This window comes from Acartia tonsa, chromosome 9 (assembly GCF_053477335.1).
Source record: "Acartia tonsa isolate MP-2025a chromosome 9, ASM5347733v1, whole genome shotgun sequence".
Classification (NCBI taxonomy): domain Eukaryota; kingdom Metazoa; phylum Arthropoda; class Copepoda; order Calanoida; family Acartiidae; genus Acartia; species Acartia tonsa.
Genome location: NC_137268.1, coordinates 22128820 through 22150814, shown reverse-complemented (window position 1 = coordinate 22150814; position 21995 = coordinate 22128820). Strand labels below are relative to the sequence as shown.

At 39.1% G+C, this 21995-nt stretch overlaps 1 protein-coding gene and 1 long non-coding RNA gene across 5 annotated transcripts in view; one reads left to right on the top strand and one right to left on the bottom strand.

Annotated features, from left to right (window-relative positions):
* Window positions 1-20838, bottom strand: part of Mad (mothers against decapentaplegic homolog 1) — a 36333-nt gene extending 15495 nt beyond the window's left edge. The window contains exons 1-3 of the mRNA XM_080172219.1: window positions 20493-20838; window positions 11768-12351; window positions 10391-10552 (exon numbers count right to left, since the gene is read on the bottom strand). Coding sequence (XP_080028345.1) covers window positions 10391-10552; window positions 11768-11836 — 231 coding nt within the window. The 5' untranslated portion in view covers window positions 11837-12351; window positions 20493-20838. The remainder of the gene's footprint in view (window positions 1-10390; window positions 10553-11767; window positions 12352-20492) is intronic.
* LOC145328507 (uncharacterized) lies at window positions 14534-18832 on the top strand. 4 transcript variants are annotated; one of them, XR_013882478.1, is made up of 7 exons: window positions 14534-14679; window positions 15353-15437; window positions 16003-16064; window positions 16428-16490; window positions 17407-17587; window positions 17689-17820; window positions 18281-18832. It is a non-coding gene; the product is annotated as an uncharacterized LOC145328507 (long non-coding RNA). The 4 variants fall into 4 exon arrangements; XR_013882477.1 differs by having other exon boundaries at window positions 18252-18832; XR_013882476.1 differs by having other exon boundaries at window positions 17702-18832.
* Window positions 20839-21995: the final 1157 nt, after the last annotated feature.

The window sequence follows — 21995 nt, the reverse complement described above, 5'->3', positions numbered from 1 at the left end:
CTATAATCACTGTTTACGCAAAAGTGTCAGACCCGCTGCCTCCATTTGTTTATGTCTTTTGAAGCATGACTGACGGACAAAAACAATGTTTAGACTAAATGCGCATATGTCATAGCAATTTCAGCCGGGAAAATCACATTTGATTTGAGTGTACGAACAGACTAATGGATGGACTTACAAGGTGAATTATAGAGTAGCTATGCTACTACTAATTAAAGTGTCTTATAACTCCCATTCTGTACCTTTCATATTACAATTTGCAAATTATATGAGCGTGCAGAAGGGGGTTGTAGGGGGGAGTCAAACGCCCCTTTAAAAAGAAATTTTAAATTTCTGCCTTTCTCAAGAATTACACCCCCTCGATAAACTATGTGCACGGCAATGATTGTGCACGGTTACCCCTTTAAAAATCAATTCAATTTTGCAAATAAATCTTATAAATAAAATATTTGATGTAATCTTCCTTGCAAATTCTTATCGTATTCCACATTATTGAGACACGCTGTAAAAGTACAAATCGTATATTTGAGAAAAAATGTGACGGGATTAACTAAAAAAATCAAGGTTAAATAAATGTCGTTGAACTTTTACAGATTTCTATAAAATGGATGACAAAATCAATAAGTATATTAAATAGCATTTTTAATATTTATCAAAACAGCACTTAATTTAAAGGTTGATTCACAAATTCATATAAAGCAGTCACAAAATTGCTTAAATACAGGATTATTAATATGCACGTTTTTTAAGACTGTTAAATAAATGCTTTGCTTAACAAAACTGAAACAAATAGGAATTTTAGTAAAAGTTAAAAGATGTGTCCCAAAAGTATTATTTTTCTTTATTCGGGTGAAATGTTAACAAAAGCTAATCAACAGTTTTAATTCTACATACTTTAAATTTATCCTTTAAAAATCTTAGATGTTTTATTGGTTTAGGTTAGTTTAACCAAACTAAGATAAGTTGACCTATGGCGTATGCGAGCATAACTACATCCATGTGGAAATAGGTATACCCACTTTTTTATAGGTAATTTTAACTCACTTTCAAGGTGAAAAATGTACAAAAAACTAAAGCAACTATTGAACATGAAACACAAGGGGGTTACATACAAGGTTTGAAAAGCGTTGCATGACTCAACTTCACAAATACAGATGAAGGGAGGTTCTACAAAAATCTTGCAATAAATGAATTCATCACGCATAAGCGTTTAAATCGCATAAAAATGATTGCCTTGATTTTGTGTTAAGCAGAAAAGTTTTAAATATAAAAAGAGGTTTATATCCTAGTTCTCCAAGACTTAAATTTAAATAGCTAAAAAGAACGAATTATTAAAATTAACATGAATCGTATCACCCACATCTAAAAATGTCGTGTTTTTGTGAAGAGAGTAAATCGCAAAATTCTAATGTTGATACGAAATAAACAAAAATACGTTTGAATTTATCTTAAAACGTTCCAAACTTTTAAAATCATTTCAATTTTTCGTTTTAAAATGTATAAATAAAATAAAATGATTTGGGGAAGGGGGGGGGGGGGAAGGATAAAGCATTTCCTAGTGTCAAATTATCTTGGGAGGGTGAAGGTAACTTTCCCTAAAAAAAACCTTATATAAAAGAAGCTTTTCTGAAAAGAAGAGCTATTTCTGTCAAGAAGTAAGCGAGAACTGCTGTGTAGACACACAGTAGACATCCTGTTAATTTTATATAAAGATTAAATAAAAGTATTGATTTTATCAATTATCAAATAAGAGAGAAGAGGTTTCTATAATATTTTTTAGGGTACAAGTATTTTACTTATCTATAATACGATGTCTATCTGTCTGTCTTTTGTTTGTACCGAAAGATCTCGCTAACTGCTGAGCCGATCGAGTTCCCCTTAACAGGGTAGCTTCTTATAGATCCCGGGAAGGTTCATAATATTTTGGGGGAGGGTACTACCACCCTCCCAAGATAAATAGCCCCTAGAAAAAAATCAACACATCCGAAATATAAAAAAATTTAAATAAAAAAAAAAATGGGATTAGGTTAGGGGGCGTCCCCCCCCCCCCACAACCCCAAAATATATATCATAATATGTTAAGCTATGTGGTAAATAGTTTTTCCCTTCTGGAATTTTAGTAGCGAGAGCTATACTTAATTAAGAGATGGGTAATTCTATAAATTTGGTTCTTATAAAATTTAATTAAAGTTAATTTCTAATATGGCTTTGAAACCGATTAATATCCGCTAGAATAGAACCGGTTCACAGACATACTGAAAAACAATATAGAAGTATCATTTAGTATATATTTTCCACAAATATTAAAATAAAAATCATAAAATCAATTCCAGTTTTAATATCCGCAGAATGATGTCTATAATACGATGCGATGAAAATCTATTCCAATATTTTTTCTAACAATTTAGTTTTCTGTAATATTTATCTTTATCCCAGGCATTAAAACATTTGAAAATAAAATGTTTCATGTGTAAAATGTAAAAAGTTATGATCAATAATACTTAGTATTTATAGTTGTATTTCATTTGTTACAACTTTTAAACAATATTTGGTTGGCATAAATAGAATGTTAATTTTTATCATAATTAGCTGTTTTTTCGTCCCTTAAGTCTATGATATGATTTTTTTGTGATTAATTTATTTTTTGAACAGATTTTTCTTAAATACGGTATAACATTTGTCAGTGAATTTATAAGCATGGGCCAGGAAGAAAAATATTGAAATAGTTATTTCTCGCATCGTATTATAAACGGCTTTCCGCGGATATAGAATGTACAATTATGAGATTAAAACTAGTTTTTTTTAGCCCCGAGGTGACGAAGTCACCGGCTAAAAAACTAGTTTAAATCTTATGATTGTACATTTCTATATTCGTAGAAAGCTGGATATAATACGATGCTAGACATAGTTTTTTTGTATGGATGAGAACCGGTTCCTATCCACCGGATTCGAATGAATACGAGAAAAGTATTTATTTGACGTTATTGAAATCTTAAGTAAATTACCACTCACAATAACATGTCATTACAATAATTTCTCAATTATTATCTTTCTTTATTGGATTTTTAAGATCACAAAGCATATCTGGTAAGCCGAGCGTACTCGGCCCACGGGGTAACGAGTTCGGATTCAACGGGCCCTAGCCTTTAAGTATTCTACCAAACAAACAAGCAGGATTCAATCATACAGAATTATATATTTAAAACTGAATAATATTTACAAGTTATGTTTACTATATATATACAACAAAAATATGACAATAGTTAGGTTTGAAGGGGGTGTGGGGCGCTAGGGCTTAGCGCCCGACGGTAGACAGGCTGTGGGGGCAGCGGTGGTAAAAGGGGAGGCAGTGCCTCCCGATTATATAAGTGCATGATGGACTCGTGATAGTTGCATGTTCAAGTCCCCTCCCCACATTTAGGCAGGCTTAGTTTGACCGCCGGGTGCAGGGTTAACAGCGGTCATGAGATGGATAGTGATATAATAGGATTAGTGCGGTGGGTTTGTTATCATAAGTCACAGCGAAGCAACTCTGTATAGGGCCTGTCCGTATGGGTGTCGTATTACCACAACCTCCCCTTCAAGGGTTGCGTGGCTCTTGAGACACCAGGCCTTGAACCTGGGGATACGACAGCCGGCTCATGCGCCGGACAGGCAGTTCCTGGGGCACAGCTCGTTGGAGGACAGCTCGGGCTACACAGGCTCCTCGGGACACTCGTTGCTCGGTCTGACTGTGGTTGGTGATCAGCATTGTCAGCTCCTGGTTGGCTTCTAGGCGTGGGTTGGCCACGGCCAGGCCTCGCCGCTGGAAATTTTTCCTCGTCTGCAGGATCAGTTCGGTCTCGGCTGGTAACTGGACACGGAGGCCTAGGCAGATTCTGGTGGTTCCTAAGGGTGGAATGGTGATGGCAAAGGGCGCATAGAATTCCATGGGGGCGCCTGCTTGATTCAGGTTGCTTGGCCTCCTAGCTCCTACCCGGATGGGGACGGCTGTCATCAGCAGAGGGCACATGGCTTCTTCTTCTTCTTCTGGGGCGGCTTCTTCCATCGCAGTGGCTGGCTCTTCTCCTACAGGTCCGCTGCTGGCTGGCAGGTTCTCCATGTCTGCGTCAGGGTTCCAGATGGCATCTCTGAGTGGCTCTGGAGCGGGCGGCGGTGGCGGTGGTTCGTTGGGTTGCTCCTGCAGGTTTTCCTCCACTGGGTCACGATCTTGGCCGCTAGGTTGTGGGGCGGCTGCGGCTGGCTGGTGCACTGGGAACTCTCCTGGGTTGCTAGCTGCGGGCGCCGCCGCTCCAACTGGCAGCTCGGTGGCGTCCTCGTCGCCGTCCACGTCAACTTGGATGTCTTCTGGGATCTGGTGGGCAGTCACATCTCCAGTGTATTTGCGCAGTCGGCCTACATGCGCGGTAACTTCTGAGATCCTGGCTACTGGAGAGGCAGGTTTGATGACATAATGGACTTCTGTAGCTTTCCTTACTACCTTCCAGGGGCCCGTCCATCTCTTGGTAATCTTGGCTGCCTTTCCTGGCACCAGGCGAGGGGCCAGGTACCAGACCAAGTCTCCAACCTCATACTTGGCCGTGCCTTCGTAAGCTGCCGCGCTCCTCCTGATGGCTCCCTCCTCTTTCTGCTGGATGGCATCATAAACTGCATAGTAGCGCTGCAACAGAGCTTGGACGTTGGCTGGAACTGAAGCATATTCGGTCTCTGGCAGCCGTAGCACCATGTCCACCGGAAGTTTGGCCTCTCTCCCAAAGAAGGCCAGGAACGGGGTCACACCAGTGGATCTACAGGCCTTGGTGTTGTAGGCAAAGGCGATGGCAGGCAGGTGGGGCTCCCAGTTGTTATCGTCTCTGTCTAGGAACAGGCGCATGCCTGTGTTGAGCGTCCTATGAAACCTCTCCACTCGGTTGGACTGCGGATTGTAGGGTGGTGGATGTGTCAGGCCAATCTCGAGCCGGGAGGCCAGTTCCTGGAATACCTGGCCGGTAAATTCCATTCCATTGTCGGAATGGATCTTCAGGGGGCACCCGAACGTGGCCAGGTGGCGGTGCAACAGGGCTTCAGCCACCGTGAGGGTGCGCTTGTTGGGGATGGCGTAGAGGCTGACAAACCGGCTAAATCCATCTTGGCAGGTGAGGATGTAGCGGTTCCCAGCTGGGGTCTCTGGCAGTGGCCCCACCAGGTCGATGAATAGGACTTGCTGTGGATACCCCTGGCGGGAGGGCACGTGGATCCCCTGCTTCAGCCTCTCCTTGGTAACTTTCTGGACACACTCAGGGCAGGTTTGTACCATCAGGCGGACGTCACGGGCCAGGTTGGGCCACCAGAAGTGCATGGCAACGCGGGCGATAGTTGCGTCCATCCCAAAGTGCCCAGCCATGGGGGTCCCATGGGCTAGAAAGAACGCATCCTGCTGGAGGGCCGCAGGCAGCAGGTATCTTGTCCTCTCTCCTGTCAGAGTCTGGTCAGTGGTGGTGAGGCAGCCATGCTCGTCAAGCCCCAGGGCTGAGAAGCGGCTGGCGTACTGCTGCTCGTCTCGTTCCTTGCCACGCAGCTCAGCCTTGGTTGGGGCCTTGCCATCAGCCACCCATTGGCGGACACGGAGCAGGAGGGGGTCCTGTGTCTGGGCTTCCAATACTCTAGCTGAGTCCAGTCGGGCGGCAGGAGGCCGGCTAGCTGCGGGCTCCCCTAGCTGGGCCAGGTTGTGGATATACTCAGCCTGCTCTGCTAATTCTTCGGCGCTAGCCGTTGGCATGTTGGCATCTTCCCGGCGGCTGAGGGCGTCGGCGTTGGTATTCTGGGTGCCAGGCCTGTGGCAGACGGTAAAGTCTAAGGCCGCTAGCTCCTCCTGCCAGCGGGCCACCATCCCTGTGGATGTGTTCAGCGATTTCATCTGTAGCAGGGCAGAGGAATCAGTGTTGATCTGGAAGCTGCGGTAGGACAAGATGCCGTGGAATTTTCGGATCCCATAGATAATGGCGGCCATCTCTCCCTTCCAGGACGGGTAGCGCGTCTCAGGGTCGGTTGTCTTGCGCCCCACGGCGGCAATCAGCCTCTCCTTGCCCTCCTGGCATTGACTCAATATGGCAGAGATGGCGCGGCTGCTGAAATCTGTGGTGAGCTGGAACACTGCTGGTAAATCAAACCTGGGCGGCGCTCGGATGGGGGCCTGTCGGAACTTGTCCTTGAGTTGCAGCAGCTGGGCTTCCATCTCAGGCGTCCAGGTTAGGGCCTTGGCCGTCTTCTGCCGATTCATCTCGTATGTGAGGTCTGCATACTCTGGGATGAACAGGCGGTAGTACCCAAAGAAGCCCAGCAACGCCAGCAAATCCTTGGGGGTGCTAGGGGCTGGCCAGTCCAAGATGCGGTCAATATAGTCCTCTTGCATGGCTATCCCCTCTCGGCTGAGGGTGTGACCCAGATAATCCACCTTGGACCGGAACAACTTGGTCTTGGCTGGCTTGAGGCGGATCCCTCCCCTGCGGTGGGCTTCCAAGACCTCTCGGAGCCTGGCCAGGTGGGCCCAGGTATCCTGGTGGAAGGTCAGGACGTCGTCAAGGTATGACTGGAGGTTGGCTGTGCCTAGTGGGTTTAGGACCCCTGCAATAAACCTGGAATAGACAGACGGTGCCGTAGCCAGGCCAAAGGGCATCCTTTTCCATTGATACAAGCCCCTGGGGGTGGTGAAGGCGGTGCAGGGCCGGCTATCCTCAGACACACGGATGGTGTAGTATGCGGCCACCGCGTCTAGAGCACTGTAGACACGGTGCCCGCCAGCTCGTTCCACCAATTGCTGGATCCTAGGCAGGGGGTAGCTGTCCAGCTCCAGACACTTGTTGAGGGCCCTGTAGTCGACGGCCCAGCGGGTGCTCCCGTCCTTCTTCTTGATGGGCACCAGGGGGCTGCTCCAGGCGGAGTCCGACGGCTCTATGACTCCTTCCTGCAGCCAAGTGTCCAGTTGTTTCTCCAGTTCAGCCTCTTGCCGCGGGTTCAGATCCCTAAATCTCTGGCGGATCGGCTGGGTCCCTGGCTTGAGGCGCAGCTGCAATTCAACCACATCTGTGCAGCCGGGGGTAGAATTGGAGAAGACGTCCCTGTACTCTGACAACGTAGTCCAGACCTCCTTCCTGAGCAAGGGGTCCTTGCGTAGGAACTCATTGTCTTCCATCTCCAAGGCCTCCCACAACTCTTGCATGTCTATAGGCTCAGCAGGTTCTTGGACCGAGTGGAGACGCGGGGGAGGCGTATCAGAGACTTCCAGAATGTCAGGTTTGACCAGCTCCCCTGCCACTGGGAGGCCAGCATCCAGCAAGAGGGGCACCTCCCCCTCATTGACCACCAGTACTCTAAACACAGTGGCAGAGCCAGGCCTGTGGGCATACAGGCCCTCTGGAATAACAAGGTCCTCCCCAAACCTCTGTTCTGGGGCAGCTAGTTGAATGGCATCCTTGGTGCGATGGCCTACTAGCTCAACAGGGACTGCCATAACCCCGCGGCCAGGCAGGACCACCCGCTTGGCTGTGCGGAGCTGGGGTGGTTGACCGTCAGTTGGAGTGACAGCGCTCAGCCTATACGTGGCTGGTGAGGGGTCAGCCTTGGCTCCGGGACCCACCGGCCGCGACTTGACGGGCTCGGCTTCTGGAGAGGCTGACGTGTCGGAGCCAGGCTTGGCTCCGGGGGCGTCCGGCCACGACTTGACGGGCTCGGCGCTGGGAGAGGCCAAAATGCTGGGTCCAGCTTTGGCTCCGTGGGCGTCCGGCCGCGACTTGACGGGCACGGCGCCGGGAGAGGCTGGGGCCTGAGAGTTGAGTGTGGCTCCGGGTACATCAGACCGCGACTTGACGGGTCTGGACTCGGGCTTGGCTGGTGGACTGGCTGGAGGTCCCAGGTAGAGGGGGCCAGGGGGACACGGCTGGCCGTTGATAAAAATGTCGGAGGAGAAGATTGGTTCTGGAGGGCTGGCAATCTCAGGAAACGTTGTTGGCAGGCTCTCCCTTGGCACCTTGGGCACTGGGGGCAACCCCATGGCTAGCAGGTTAGCGCCCTTGTGTGCGTTGAGCTCAGCGTCCACCCAGTGTGTGCCTTTCTCAACCACACGCGGCTGCTCAGGCAGGGGGCCTGGCAGAGGCCCCTCATAGCTTAGCTCTCTCTCGGCTGTCTCCCGGTCAATGGGGACGCCACGGAGTGGGATAAACTCCCCACGCGCCCACAAACAAGGTGGTTGCATGTCGAAACAGAGCCTAGTTCCGAACTCCTTGAGAAAATACCCTCCTAAGTTCAGAGGGTGGGAGAGATTTCGGACCACAGTCACGTGGTATAGATGGAGTATAAGAGTGTGTGAAACTGCCATATATAACTCTTTTAATTTTCCAATTACCTGGAGGGGCTGGCCTTCCTCATTAGCAGTCAGGATCTGGGTGTTGTCCGGAATCAACATGCGTTGTACGCCCATCGCGTGCATGAGGTGCTCAGAAATTACAGCAGACCCTGGTACACGGTTGCCAGAATCAACCATGGCATCAACCTGTACATGCTGGGCAGGGTCAGGAGTAGGAAACCTCACCCTGATATGGCAGGGGAAGTGGAGGTCCTGCCCTTGAGACAAGGGGGCCTCTCATTCGGCTGGGGTTGGCAGAAACTTTTGTGGTGGCCGCACCGCAGCTATGGTGGTATCGCTTACCATGGTGGCTTAGACTGTAGCTTCGAATCACTAGAGCTTATTAATTATCACTTGGTCAACAATTTTATATTTATTTTTATCACTTGGTTGACTTTTTATACACAATGATGTGTTGTTATCACTAGGAGCTCTAGGTGTGATTCTGGAAGCACTGGCAGCAGGGAATGTCCGTCCTGCAAGGTTCAGAGGGGTGACGGCGGTAGGGAATGACCCGTCCTACAGCGCCGCTGGTTCGAATCCCGACAAATGGCGGCAGGGAATGGCCCGTCCTACAGCGCCTCGGGTTCGAATCCTGGGAGACAGCGGCAGGGAATGTCCCGTCCTGCCGTGCCTGTGGCTCAAAATCTGCTATCCGTCGCAGTGGTAGGGCTTACTTGTGTGCTGAAGCTTCGCAGCCACACATTGCCTTCTTAGGGAGACCAGCACACAGCTGTCTGTCTCGTAGGTTTGGCCTGGGTGTCCTGGGGCTTGTCCCAGCTACACTTGCCAATTTAGACTCAGTTTTGTAGCCGTCTGAGCTAAATTATCCGGTTGCCGTGGCTGCGCACCTAGCGCTACTCCTACACGACACGGACAAAGCGTCTTAACTGGCGCTTTTAGCAGGCTAAATCTGCTTGCCGTAGGCCAGAGGCCCACATATTGCGTTCAAAATGATGGAATTTCGACCTAAAAAGGCCGTCTCACGGGTCAGTTGGCTTCTCAGTTGGCGGCTGATTGTCCCCTTACTTGCCAAAGGGTCCAATCAGAGGTAGAATAGGCTAGTTCTGTAAGGCTCGATTGAAACACGCTGACACCAAGTTCTGGTAAGCCGAGCGTACTCGGCCCACGGGGTAACGAGTTCGGATTCAACGGGCCCTAGCCTTTAAGTATTCTACCAAACAAACAAGCAGGATTCAATCATACAGAATTATATATTTAAAACTGAATAATATTTACAAGTTATGTTTACTATATATATACAACAAAAATATGACAATAGTTAGGTTTGAAGGGGGTGTGGGGCGCTAGGGCTTAGCGCCCGACGGTAGACAGGCTGTGGGGGCAGCGGTGGTAAAAGGGGAGGCAGTGCCTCCCGATTATATAAGTGCATGATGGACTCGTGATAGTTGCATGTTCAAGTCCCCTCCCCACATTTAGGCAGGCTTAGTTTGACCGCCGGGTGCAGGGTTAACAGCGGTCATGAGATGGATAGTGATATAATAGGATTAGTGCGGTGGGTTTGTTATCATAAGTCACAGCGAAGCAACTCTGTATTGGGCCTGTCCGTATGGGTGTCGTATTACCACACATACAGAGTAAGTTTTATGTTTGTACGATGTGATTTTGCTGTTCACGAACACAAGTTCTCCAATTAAGGGAGCTTTACCTAGGCCCTAAAATGGTTTTAGCCTATCTCAAATTTGTTGTCTATTTTTCTGCCCATACCCTTCAACCTAGGAATAAAGAGCCCCTAAAATGTTTGTTAGAGAGAGAGGACAATGGGCTGTTTATTACCTTAGTCCCCAAAGTCTTATAATAATGTTTTCTTATTCTTTTGCTTAACAACGTAGGGGGGTTTTACTGAATTTTTATTGGTTGGTTTATTAAGTTGAGTCTTTAAAACGTTACAACCTTAAATTGTAATCTAAAGAGGGGGTAATTTCGTGGGGATGTACATCAATTTATCGGTCATTGTCTTATCCCTTAAGATCCCTGAAATGTTTGTACCTGTAACCTGCCATCCAGACTCCTGGGGATGGTGACACACTTGCTTGGTTGTCCCGGACAGGACAGAGCCTGTTCCAGAGCCTCTATAGCTCCCTTGGTCTTCTTTAATTTCTTCACAAGAGCGTCCACTGCTTTCTCCGCCCATTTCTCCTCCTCATCACCCTGTAATAGTTTTGTTCTTGTTAATATCTAAAGATACCTTGGATGATAAATAATAGATAAATAAAAATTTCGCCAATTTACAAGGTTATCCTAATGTAAGGTTTTTTTTGTCTGTATCTTAATATTTCTATAACTAATGAATCGATTTAGTTCTCCATTTAATTAAAGCTTATTTGTGGCCTTGGTTGGTTTTAGGCTATTTAATTTTCATTAAGTTTTAGAAAGAAACAATTTTTTGCCTATTTTTTCATATAAATCAAAACAAATTTATTTTGTCTGATAATCATTATTATTATTTAGAAAACAGTTGCATGTAAATCAGAGGCCATATCCATTATCCATGTGTCTTTTGGAAATAATTGTATTTTATTTATCTTAATTTACAAATCCTTGCAAATGCGTAATTTCTAATATTATAAGGTGTAACATATATACTAATTAATACGTTCAAAACATAAACAAAACTTTGGACTTTGAAATTTGTAATTTTTTCCTAATTTTCTCTGTAATTATTAGGTACATGTTTAAGTAATATAAATGTTTTGATTTTTAAAAAAATAAAAAAAATGTATTTGATTTTTAGACAAAAACTATTTATTTGAAATTTCAACAACCTTACCTACATAAACACATTAAAAAATATCAAACAGTATGTAAGTTTCGTTGAGAATTGATAGCAAACAAGTGTTTCTTTGGATAAAATAGACCAAGAATATATTAGTGTTTTGCCTTGTTGAAAACAATTGCTCCGACCCTCTTATTTAAAAATTAAATTAGAAGTTAAGGCCACGCCATGTATAGTTCCTGAATGGGTTATGTACGTGAAAAAAACTACCCCTCAGACTCCATAATTATGATTATGAAGATAGGAGGGGTTTTCACTCCTCGACAGATACTTCGTGGGAAAGTACCCGCATGTTGAAATAACTACATGCCCATTTAGTCACACTTGAAAAGTAGATTCGCTTCCCCCAAAAAAGTACTGTATGGCTTCGAAACCGATTGATATCCGCTGGATTAAAGCCGGTCCTTAACCTTACAGAAAATGTATTACAGACAATTTTCCACGATTATAATTAAAATCATAAAATTAATTTAAGTTCTGTTAAAATGGCCTTCGGCCCCTCGGGGCTAACAAAATTAACAAAAATTCTTTCATTTTTTAATGTCCGCGGAAAGCTGTCTATAAAACGGTACGATAAATAACTATTATACCTGTTTCCAGCCCAGGAGCCTTTTAACAGCAGGAGAGGTAAAGGAAAACAAAGAGTTTAATGTTGTCATCTTTTATCTTCAGATATTCTATTTCACAATTAAGTTTTTAAAAGATTTTGAACTATTATTGAAATGTACTTTCTGTATTATAAAATGTACATATTTTAGTTTTCACTTTTCTCTAAAAAAAAGTCACAATGAAACAAAGCCTCTAAAGATTCATTCATTAATTCATTATCTTTCTTTTCACTAGAATTAGCAAACACACTCACAGCTTAAAATTCTCTGAAAAAATCTGCGAAAAAAAGTGCAGAGCAGCTGATTTTGCTTTGTGTTTGTGTGTGCGTCTGTCTGTTTCATAGAGAGAGAGAGACAAGTGTATGTTTATTAAAACAAGTGCTTTGCTAAGCTCAAAACACACAAACACACACCGCACTACTACACTAGCAGCAGACTGAAAACTTCTTTTTTCGTTCCTGCCTTCCCCTTGTCGCACTGCCGTGGGTAGGCTACAACAAATCCGCCTTTCCCTTTCTCTATCTCGCTCTGATACGGAAAAAGTAACTCGCTCGCTCTCGCAATGCCTAAAAAGTAAAAGAGTAAGTAAAAGGCAGTTCGGTGGGATTGGGAAACAGGTTTCAAAATTTTAGGTCGCTTTTACCATGTAGTATAAAGTATTTTATCTATAAAAACTTTACAAATATTATTTCATAATTATTTTCTGTTTCTGAGAACTTAAGGGACATAAATAAAGTCAACTTTACATTGGTAATAAAGACTTAAAATATAAAATTTTTCTTATATATATTGTTTTTTTGTGGTTTCATGTTTTTAATTATCCTTATTTAAAAAAATCGATTTTAAGATTTGAAATACAGCTATTTTTTGCTACAATATATTATACACTTTTTAAACGCAAAAGAGTAGTTTTCGAGTTAGGGAGTGGGATGGCGTTCACATAAATTTAAAAATTGTCAATTTTATTTTATCAATGTCGTATCATAATAACAAAGTCTATTTGCCCTTCCACCTGTAGGGAATTGTAGGAATTTTTTTCAGTATTTTAGAATAGTCATATTTATTTAAATTTTTGTATTAAGATTATTGTATAAAAAAATAAAAGGTATCATCAAAAAGTTCAGATTTAAAATCATTAATACAATGTTAATCATTTGCAAGCTCTTTATACTGTATAGTGCCTATGAAATATTACGTCATACTGGCCTACCTATTGTCAATTAAAATGTATACTACCATTGGTAATTTGTATAGGTATGTGTATTGGCCTATCATTGGTCATTTGTATTGTATAGCGTCATTTTTTTTATAGGCACTGTAAATAGTTTCATTTATTTGTTGTAAATATTTTATATAATTACTACAGGGTTATATTTTTTGAAAAATATTCCTTCTTATGACAATTAGTCATCCTTATTTTATCAAATGTTTAAATTTGGTTACATTGTATGGAATTAGCTTAGAATTGTAGTAAAACTGCTTTCCTTTACCCCCCCCCCACACTCACTTTTCCCTTATATACATTCTTTTTCTTTCCAACCACAAAATATGTACAACTATCCCCTTTCCTCTTTGCAATTGTTGGTCATCGAATTTACTTTTTTATGTACTGTTTTTAGAAGAAACAATAAAAATCTAAAAATAATTAACCCTTAAATTAAACATGTTTTGAAATTCAAAAAATCTTTTTTTTAGCTAATCTAATTTCGTTTTTCTTTCTCTATCTACGCGTTTTGATTACGTCTATTATCACTGTAGGTCAAATAGTACAGAATTTGTAGTAATTTTAAAATAGACAAGATACCCAGTCAAACATGCGTCATCTCTCCAAAAAAATCAAATGACAATTTTAAATTCATAGCAATGATAGGAATCTTTTTTTCATTGAAAATGAAAAATAAATGACCAGCATTTTTCTTTCATTTTTGTAATTTTCCCCCAAATGCCAGAAAGATGAAAAGAATGTTTTTTTCATTGAAAATGAAAAGAGAATGACCAGCATTTATTTTTCATTTTTGTAATTTTCCCTAATTTTTAAAGAAATCTTTTTTTAAGTCTAGTGGTGAAAAAAAAATGATGTAGCATGGATTTTTCAATTTTATGTTTTTAAAAAAAATCAATGAATTTCATCCAAAATTCATTTAATACGTTAATAAAATGTGAGTTTTAAAATACGACATTTTATTTTATTTGAAATATAAAATTAAACAAAATTAAACGCGGCATTCATTTCCTTCTAGGATTTAGGACATTTTCTGCATAACAATTTTACCCCTAAAATCAAATCATCTAGAAAATTGTAAAAATTTAACGATTATGCTCTCTTGAAACTTAAAAAATAGTATAAAATAAACAGTTTTAAATCATATGAAATAAAGTATTTCAAAAAACTTTTGCCTATGGACGATTTTAATCTCTTTTATGCGAGGAATTTTTACAGGTGAGAATTTTCTGTACATATTTTGTTGCAGCAGACAGACAGTTTTAAATTGAAAATAATACAACGGTTATAATTAAAAAGCGAAGCCCTTATGTTCGCGTTTTATGGACTTCAAATTGTTATCTCTGTTATGTTTTATTTATCATATGATATAATAAGATGTAAAAACTTTAGTTAATATTTATGATAATCATTGCATAAGCGTACTATTTCTAGAAGTTAAGAAATAAACCCATTTTCGACTAAAATTTACTGTATGCGACTCATTCATAATATTATCATACTTTTCACTAATCTTCTATATTTTCAGATGTTTCGAATTAATTGTTTAACTTTAGATGGCCTGTTTTTGTTAAATATTTCGTATACTGTTTAAAGATGGCGCTAGAGCTACCAGAAGTTCATCAAATGTAACCTTAATTATTCTTCCTGCTAAGAAGTTTTGGACGTACAGGTGTGGACTATTTAATTTTTTAACATAGAAGCTCAGAGACACTTACTTAGAATTTCTTATTTAAGTGAGAAAACAATGGTCGGAAAGTTTTAAAAACCAAGTACCTAAAGAAAATGCTTTTTTAAGTTCCAATAATTAAACATGATCAAAATTGACATATAGCCTTGTTGCAGAAATTATTATCTAAAGTTTAATAAAGATTATAAAAAATATATTACTAACTCAATCGATTCAGTGGTTACTGACATATGCAATGCATGGTTATTTGAGCCTTGGAATTGTACATGCAGTAGAAAACTAAATATATTTATCCAAATGTTTTACTAAATTCAATAGCTTAATCAAACCAAGATATTGTTTATCAGATACGTTTATTTAAGAGATGTGTTATTAGTCGCATCGTATTATAGACAGCTTTCCGCGGATAGTAAAATAAAAAAATGTTAGATTAAACCCATTGTTTTACCCCTAGGGGCCAAAGGCAAAGGCCGACAAAACTGATATTAATTTTATGATTGTCATAAATTGTCTCTAATACGATGCTCTACGTGATTTTTTGGTATGGCTGATAACCGATTCTAATCCAGCAGATATTAACCGGTTTCAAAGTGGGACTGAAAAAACTATATTAATCATAATTAAGATAGGTATGTAAAAAGAAAATAATGTTTAGATTATTGTTTGTCGGATATGTAACCAGGCAGAGGGGATAAAGATGAGATGCAAGAACATTATTTTTCTGCCTTCTTTGAGTTCAGGTTTGTCAGTATTTTTAGTCAGGGAGGGAGGGGACAATGGGCTGTTCATTACACTGGTCCCCTAAGGTTTATTATAACATTTTCTTATTAGTTGGCTTAACAACTTAAGGGTTTTAAAAAGGGGGGGGGGGATGTGCCACTTTTTGTAAACGCCGCTGCCGTTTCTTTACAGTTCCATATTGTTCTCCACGTAAGCAACTGCTTTACCGAATTTTAGAGCTTTAACTCTTTTATGGGCTAAGATCATGCGTGTTTTACTTTTGGGTTCAAAAAGTGGCAAATTCGCCCCCCCCCCCCCTTTTTTTTATTGGTTAGTTGAGTTGAACTTGAGTGTCCTTTCATACAAAGTAGGTAACTTATCTTTTTTAAAGAATCATATTTTTTTTTGGTATATCCTTTGAACGATTTCAGTAGCAAGGTTAACATATCTTTGTAATATTCATGATTTGCTTTTTTATGACAGCTGTATATCTGCTCTATTAATCAATTTATCCATTTGTCCTTCCATGATTTTTTGTGCTTTGAAAGAAACTTATGAATGTTGTCATCCTTGTTTTGTTTTAAGGTGAATAATGAGAGCAAGGGTGGATGTGATTGTGAATTCTATAGTTGGAACTCAACTTCAAGGAATGAAATAAGACTCTGCATAAGGGATTTGGCATCTTTTTTAAAAACAAGATATTACATCTGATAAATGTACCTATCTGTAATAGAAGTTTTTGTAAAATTAATTTTGATAAAGCATTCTAGAAACTTTTAAAATCACGTTATAGTTTCCTGAAAATTGTGGTAATCAGGGAGGGAGGGGACAATTGACTATACAATACACTCCCAAATTTTTATAAACACTTTCTTATATTCGTTGGTTTAAAAATATTATATACTTTTGTCCTAGCTAGTTGTGTCCAAATGTTTATAAATTTATTGTTTTTAGACGTATCCCTTAAGATGCTAGATATTATGTAAAGCTTATTTCTGTGTTGATTGTAGTTGAGCAGAATTGGTGCTTCTGTTTAGTTCACCACTGCCCCGCCAGTCCGTCTGTACTTAAGGGTAAGATTCACAAAAAAGTCCTTTTATTAAAGTTCCAGTATGCCTAATGACCTGAGAAAATAGATGAATGATTAAACTAAGCTTTTTATAAATAGAGGTCCTTTCACTAATCCGTCCGTCCGTATGTTTTTACAATTAGAAGAAATTGAGCAATCGTATTTTTAGATTTTATATTTGTGCCAATAATTTGCAAGTGGATTTTGCCTGTCTGTCTAGTATATGTACATATATATGTCGAAACTAAAAGCTAAAAATTTAACATTTTTTAAAATTTCGACTTTTTATTTTTTTGGTATACCAAAAAAACTCTTTATTTTAATTAAATTGAAAATATTTTTTTTGTCACTATAGGATAGGTAAGTTTATGTTGTGTTGTATTGGGTAGCCCCACAGGGTTAGGGCCTTAAAGGGTTAGTTTATAAAAAAAATAACAACACCATTTTTTAAAAAATATAAGGAGGGTGATTCCAAGCTCTGTAGGCACTTTGTGTGAGGGACCTATTTATTCTATGTTTTATTTCATACTTCCATTTATGTTGCAAATATAAATAAAATATGATTTTCAAATCTTGATATTTTAAAACTACCTGGTAGAAAATTTAAATTCTTTCAAATATATGTCCTTTAGATGTAGTTTAAACCATTGAACAGAAAAAGATATGCAGTTCACTAAATTCAAGATTAAATGCATTTCGTGCAACTACCTCTTTAAATTAGTTAAGATAATAGATAGTAAAACTTTCAAAGAAGAAACTTAAGGAATAAAGTTTTCTTTGTAATTTTTCTTACAAGGACTTGAGACAACCATACACATCACAATAATAGCTTTGTTTTTTTCTTATTTTGTAAATCATTGTAAAAGGGAAAGTAAAAAAAGACAATTTACAGAATAAATAAAAAAAATTTAATATTTCAGATACCAAAATCTGTGTGCAACATATCCGCAATAGTCCTGGGCGCAGAGTTGAAGAAGATCAATGTCGAGAAGAACAATAATTTAATAATTTATCAATCTTTCTTAGCCAGTACTGTTCAAATAGACCTACTTTTTATTTCTAGTCAAAAACCAAAGTTCTTAATTTACTTCAAAGACTCGAGTGAGTGTTATTTTATTACTCGCAGATTTATTTCTTGCCTGATTGATATTTTAATGATATTATTCTGTGTAACAACAATAATGGCTTTAAATATCAATAAGTTTAAAACTACAGCTCTTAAATTAAAAAACTTCAGTAACTTTATGTTTTAATTATTATAAGCCTAATTCATATTTTTTTGCTTATGTGCTGAATATGGGTTTTATTATATTGTCTAATAATGTATTTCTTATGTACCTACAATATACAATCATCCTAATATATAAAGTAGTAAGCTTTTTTTTGTCTGTACTGTAGCAAAGGATCTCACTATCTGATACATATAGGTCTTAGGATGGTTATGTTTTTTTAAAACGTCTGTGTAGGTATATTTTAGGCTATTTTTCTGCCCTTCCATATTCTTTTGAAAGTAGAGCCCTAGTAATATATAAATTACTAGCGGCTTCGCCCCTAGAGGACTTTAGGGTCACTTGCGGAGGGTGAATCCCAAAACCTATTTTTTTTTATTAAAATTTTAGTTTTAAAAATAATAATTATTATCGGGGGGGGGGGGGATACGTTTTTAGTGGCGATTTCTCTTTGGAGGGTGGTGGTACCCTCCCCCAAAATTGTTCTTCCTCCCCCCCCCCCCAACTTTAAGTGCCTCTAGAGTCTTCTTGCGTAGCCGCTAGTATCTTACAAGTCATTTTTAAGCCCTTTAAAGGTTTGTTTCAGTAGGTAGTAATTTTTAAAAACAACTTATACAATTTTATTTACTTACAAATGTTCTGCTTATTCTGACACCAGAATAATTGTTACTTCACTTTTGTGGATATTATTATCTTTGTTTTATGTTGGAACACGGGGAAGGTGGGGGGAAGGGATGATTCCCTCTTCACCACCAACGCCTTCTATCCTTCATGTTGACACCTATTCTGTAATAAAATTGTAATTTATTGACTAATTAAGTAGGTAATTTAGTCTTCAGTATGGCTTTACAACCGATTAATTTCTGCAGGAATTGAACCGGTTCTTAGTCATACTGGAAAATCATGTATAGCATCTTATTATAGACAATTTCCACAAAATAAAAATAATGACAAATATACTAGTTTTGTTAGCCTTGAAGGGCCGTATCTTAGCTTTATCATTTTAATGTTCGCGAAAAACTGTCTATAATACGATGCGTTAAATATCTGTTATTGTGGTGCTGTTAAAATGTCTGATCAATTGAAATATTTACCAAATATATATTTTTTATAGATTTTCATTTGTTTTATTATTTTTAAATGAATTTTTAATGCCGCGTCATTCAAAAGTCAGGTCTACACAAAAATGACTATCATTTAAAAGTCAGGTCTCCACAAAAATGACTGTCATTTAAAAGTCAGGTCTTCACAAAAATGATTTTCATTTAAAAGTCAGGTCTTCACAAAAATGATTTTCATTTAAAAGTCAGGTCTTCTCAAAAATGATTTTCATTTAAAATTCATTTCTATAATCATCAAAATCGGTGCCATTTTAGAAGGGAGCTGATTCTGAAATATCCCTGATTTTCATTTTTCTGGCATGATGATTTTAAATGAATAGATGTAAGCGAAAAAGATGAATTTTAGATGAATTTCAATGAAAATGTTAGCTGGGTAGACATATATTTAAATAGAAAAGAATAGTACAACAAAAACAAATATAATGCTTATAAACAGTGTTGTGGATCCAAATCCGGATCCGCAAGGATCCGCATTATTTAGAGTCCAAGTATCCGGATCCTGGGGTATAAATTTATGGAAAAATCTACCTAAATTTATATAAAATAGTCACTTACAAATTTTGAAAATCAGACATTCTCGTGATGAGAGCCAATCTTTAAGGTTTAGGTTCAGACTTGAAAATTAAAAGTATTTTTGACTTCGAGATTAAAGAATAAATATTTTTTTGAAAAATTTGGTGATTTTATTTTTATTGTCAATGATCCGGATCCGCTCGGACCAAATTTGGAGGATCCGGATCCGCATACAATCAATGCGGATCCGCAACACTGCTTATAAATATAGTAAACATATCTTCTTTTTTATCCGAGGGCGTTTTCATAACATATCTTATAGTAGTGCTTCTAGGAAAAAAGTGTAATTCTTTACGTATCTTATATCAGGAAAAAACTATTGAGCGGTTTTCCTCAAAGAGCCCAGAAAAAAATCGAAAAGAAATTTTGTATTTTTTACTCTAGGGTAGTTTATGTATATCCGCATGTCTAGGGTCCGCATATATGGTTAGGGACCCAATAGGGATTATGCCTAGAAAAAAACTATCATTCCCCCTTTTTTCTATTTATTTCATATCAGGGGGTGTTCAGAGCTCGATAAACACAATGAGGGAAAGCACCAAATATAGAAATGACTGTACACACAAAAATGATTAATTGAAATACCACTCCCTTTATCAATTTAATCATTGATATTCTAAATTTACAACCACAAGAATTCAAAAGCTGTAAATTCTCATCTATTTACACATCTTTGTCCCTTATTCTTTTCATCCCAAGGAAAATAGCTTAAAACAATCAAATATACTCATGTAAATGTCATTCCAGTGGTTAGGTAAATCATTGGCTTCATCTTGACAAAATCTGCAGGGTATTTAATTTCGGTGTACTAACCTAATAGACTTTTAGACATTTAGAGATCTGCTTTGTCTTTTAAAAGATGCCTGATCGTTGTCGGAATCACTCTAACTACAAATAATGACATTATAAGATAGAATCTTCATATTTAAAAAGGACGCGCGGATTAATGATTTTTGAGTCGCTTTGTTCTTTGTATTGTATACCTAACTGTTACAGGAATAAGCTGGCAAAGTTTAAAACTGACAGGACGAGTATAACAAGCACATATTAACGATCATTTAATTTAAGGGGAAAAGTACTAACCTTTCTAAATTTCGTCACCAAATTATTTAAATAACCAAAATTAACCCAATTAATTGGTTATCATCACTATGAAATTATATAACATAATAACTATTCACTTGTAGAGAAATTAAATCACTGAGTGAGTGTGCGCGCGGGTGTGTATGTTTGTGTTTGGGTGTGTGTGTGTGTGTGTGTGTGTGTGTGTGTGTTCCAGACAGACAAGTGCAAAAGAGGGGGAGGGGAGAGGTTCATAGGTGAGAGATTTTTGAGGAATTAGTAAGAGAGGCGGGGGGATGGAGGCGTGGAAAGGGGTAACTGGCGCCATGGTCAAAAGGTGGAATCGTTTACAAGCGAAGAATTAAAATAAAATATGGGGAGAAGGTTCAAATCCCCTCGTTTTGGAAAGAATAAAGGTGTTTATTCAAAATGAAAAAAAAAATAAAAATATTATTCTATATTTTAAACTTTTTGTTATGGCTTCACTCACTTGAGACCAAGGCCTATATAATTGTAAAAAAGGAATACAAGTTTTGTATAATACTACAATCCTTTATTCACAGGAATCTAAAGGGATAAGACAATGGAAAAAATAAATTGATGTACATTGTACATCATCAATGATGATTCACAAAATTACCCCTTCTGCGGATTACAATTAATGGTTTAGTCGTTTTGAAACGCAACTTAATGAGGCAACCAATCAAAATTCAATATAAGTCGCAAAAGTAGTTAATCTAACGAATAAGAATTATTTATAAAACTTTTGGGACTAGTGTGTTAAGCAGCTCAATGTCCCTTTTATCTGCTTTATCAGTTATCCTATACTATATAACCTTTTGGGCTCACATGAAGGAGACTAGCACCGAAATCGAAGAATGAAGAAAGCTAGCACCAAATGTCTTAAAGTGAAGAAAGCTAGCACCTAATGTTTTGACCCTTCTTCTTTGTATTATGTATTAATCTTATCATATTTTGTCTGTCCCGAAGGATCTCGCTAACCGCTGAACTTTACAGTGAAGCTTCTTATAGGTCCTGGGGAGGTTTTAAACTATTTTTCGAGAGTGTGTCTTAATCCCCCTCTCCCCCCAAAAATAATTTTTATAACTCTTTGGAAACTCAAATTTAAAATAGGATGAGGTCGACTTTTCCTTCTCCTACCAGTGCAGTGCCCCTAGAGGCTTCTAGGGGGCGTAGCCGCTAGTAATACATAAATTGCTCCTCCCTCTTTCTCACACAAAATATATCCCGGCCCTTTTACACCAAAAATCCCTCCGACTATTAGAAATCTTGTAAATTTTAAGGATGAAGAACCCTAGCACCAAATGGTGTAGAATGAAAGATACTAGCACCGGTGCTAGTCTCCTTCATGTGAGCCCCTTTTGTACTTTATTTTTTAGCAAAATTGACAATTATTTTACTGTTTTGAAAATTAACCAGAAAGGGAATTAGACAATATTTACTAACAGGGGTAATTGTGAGAATTAAACTAGAATGTTGGATAATGACCCATCCGAAAATATT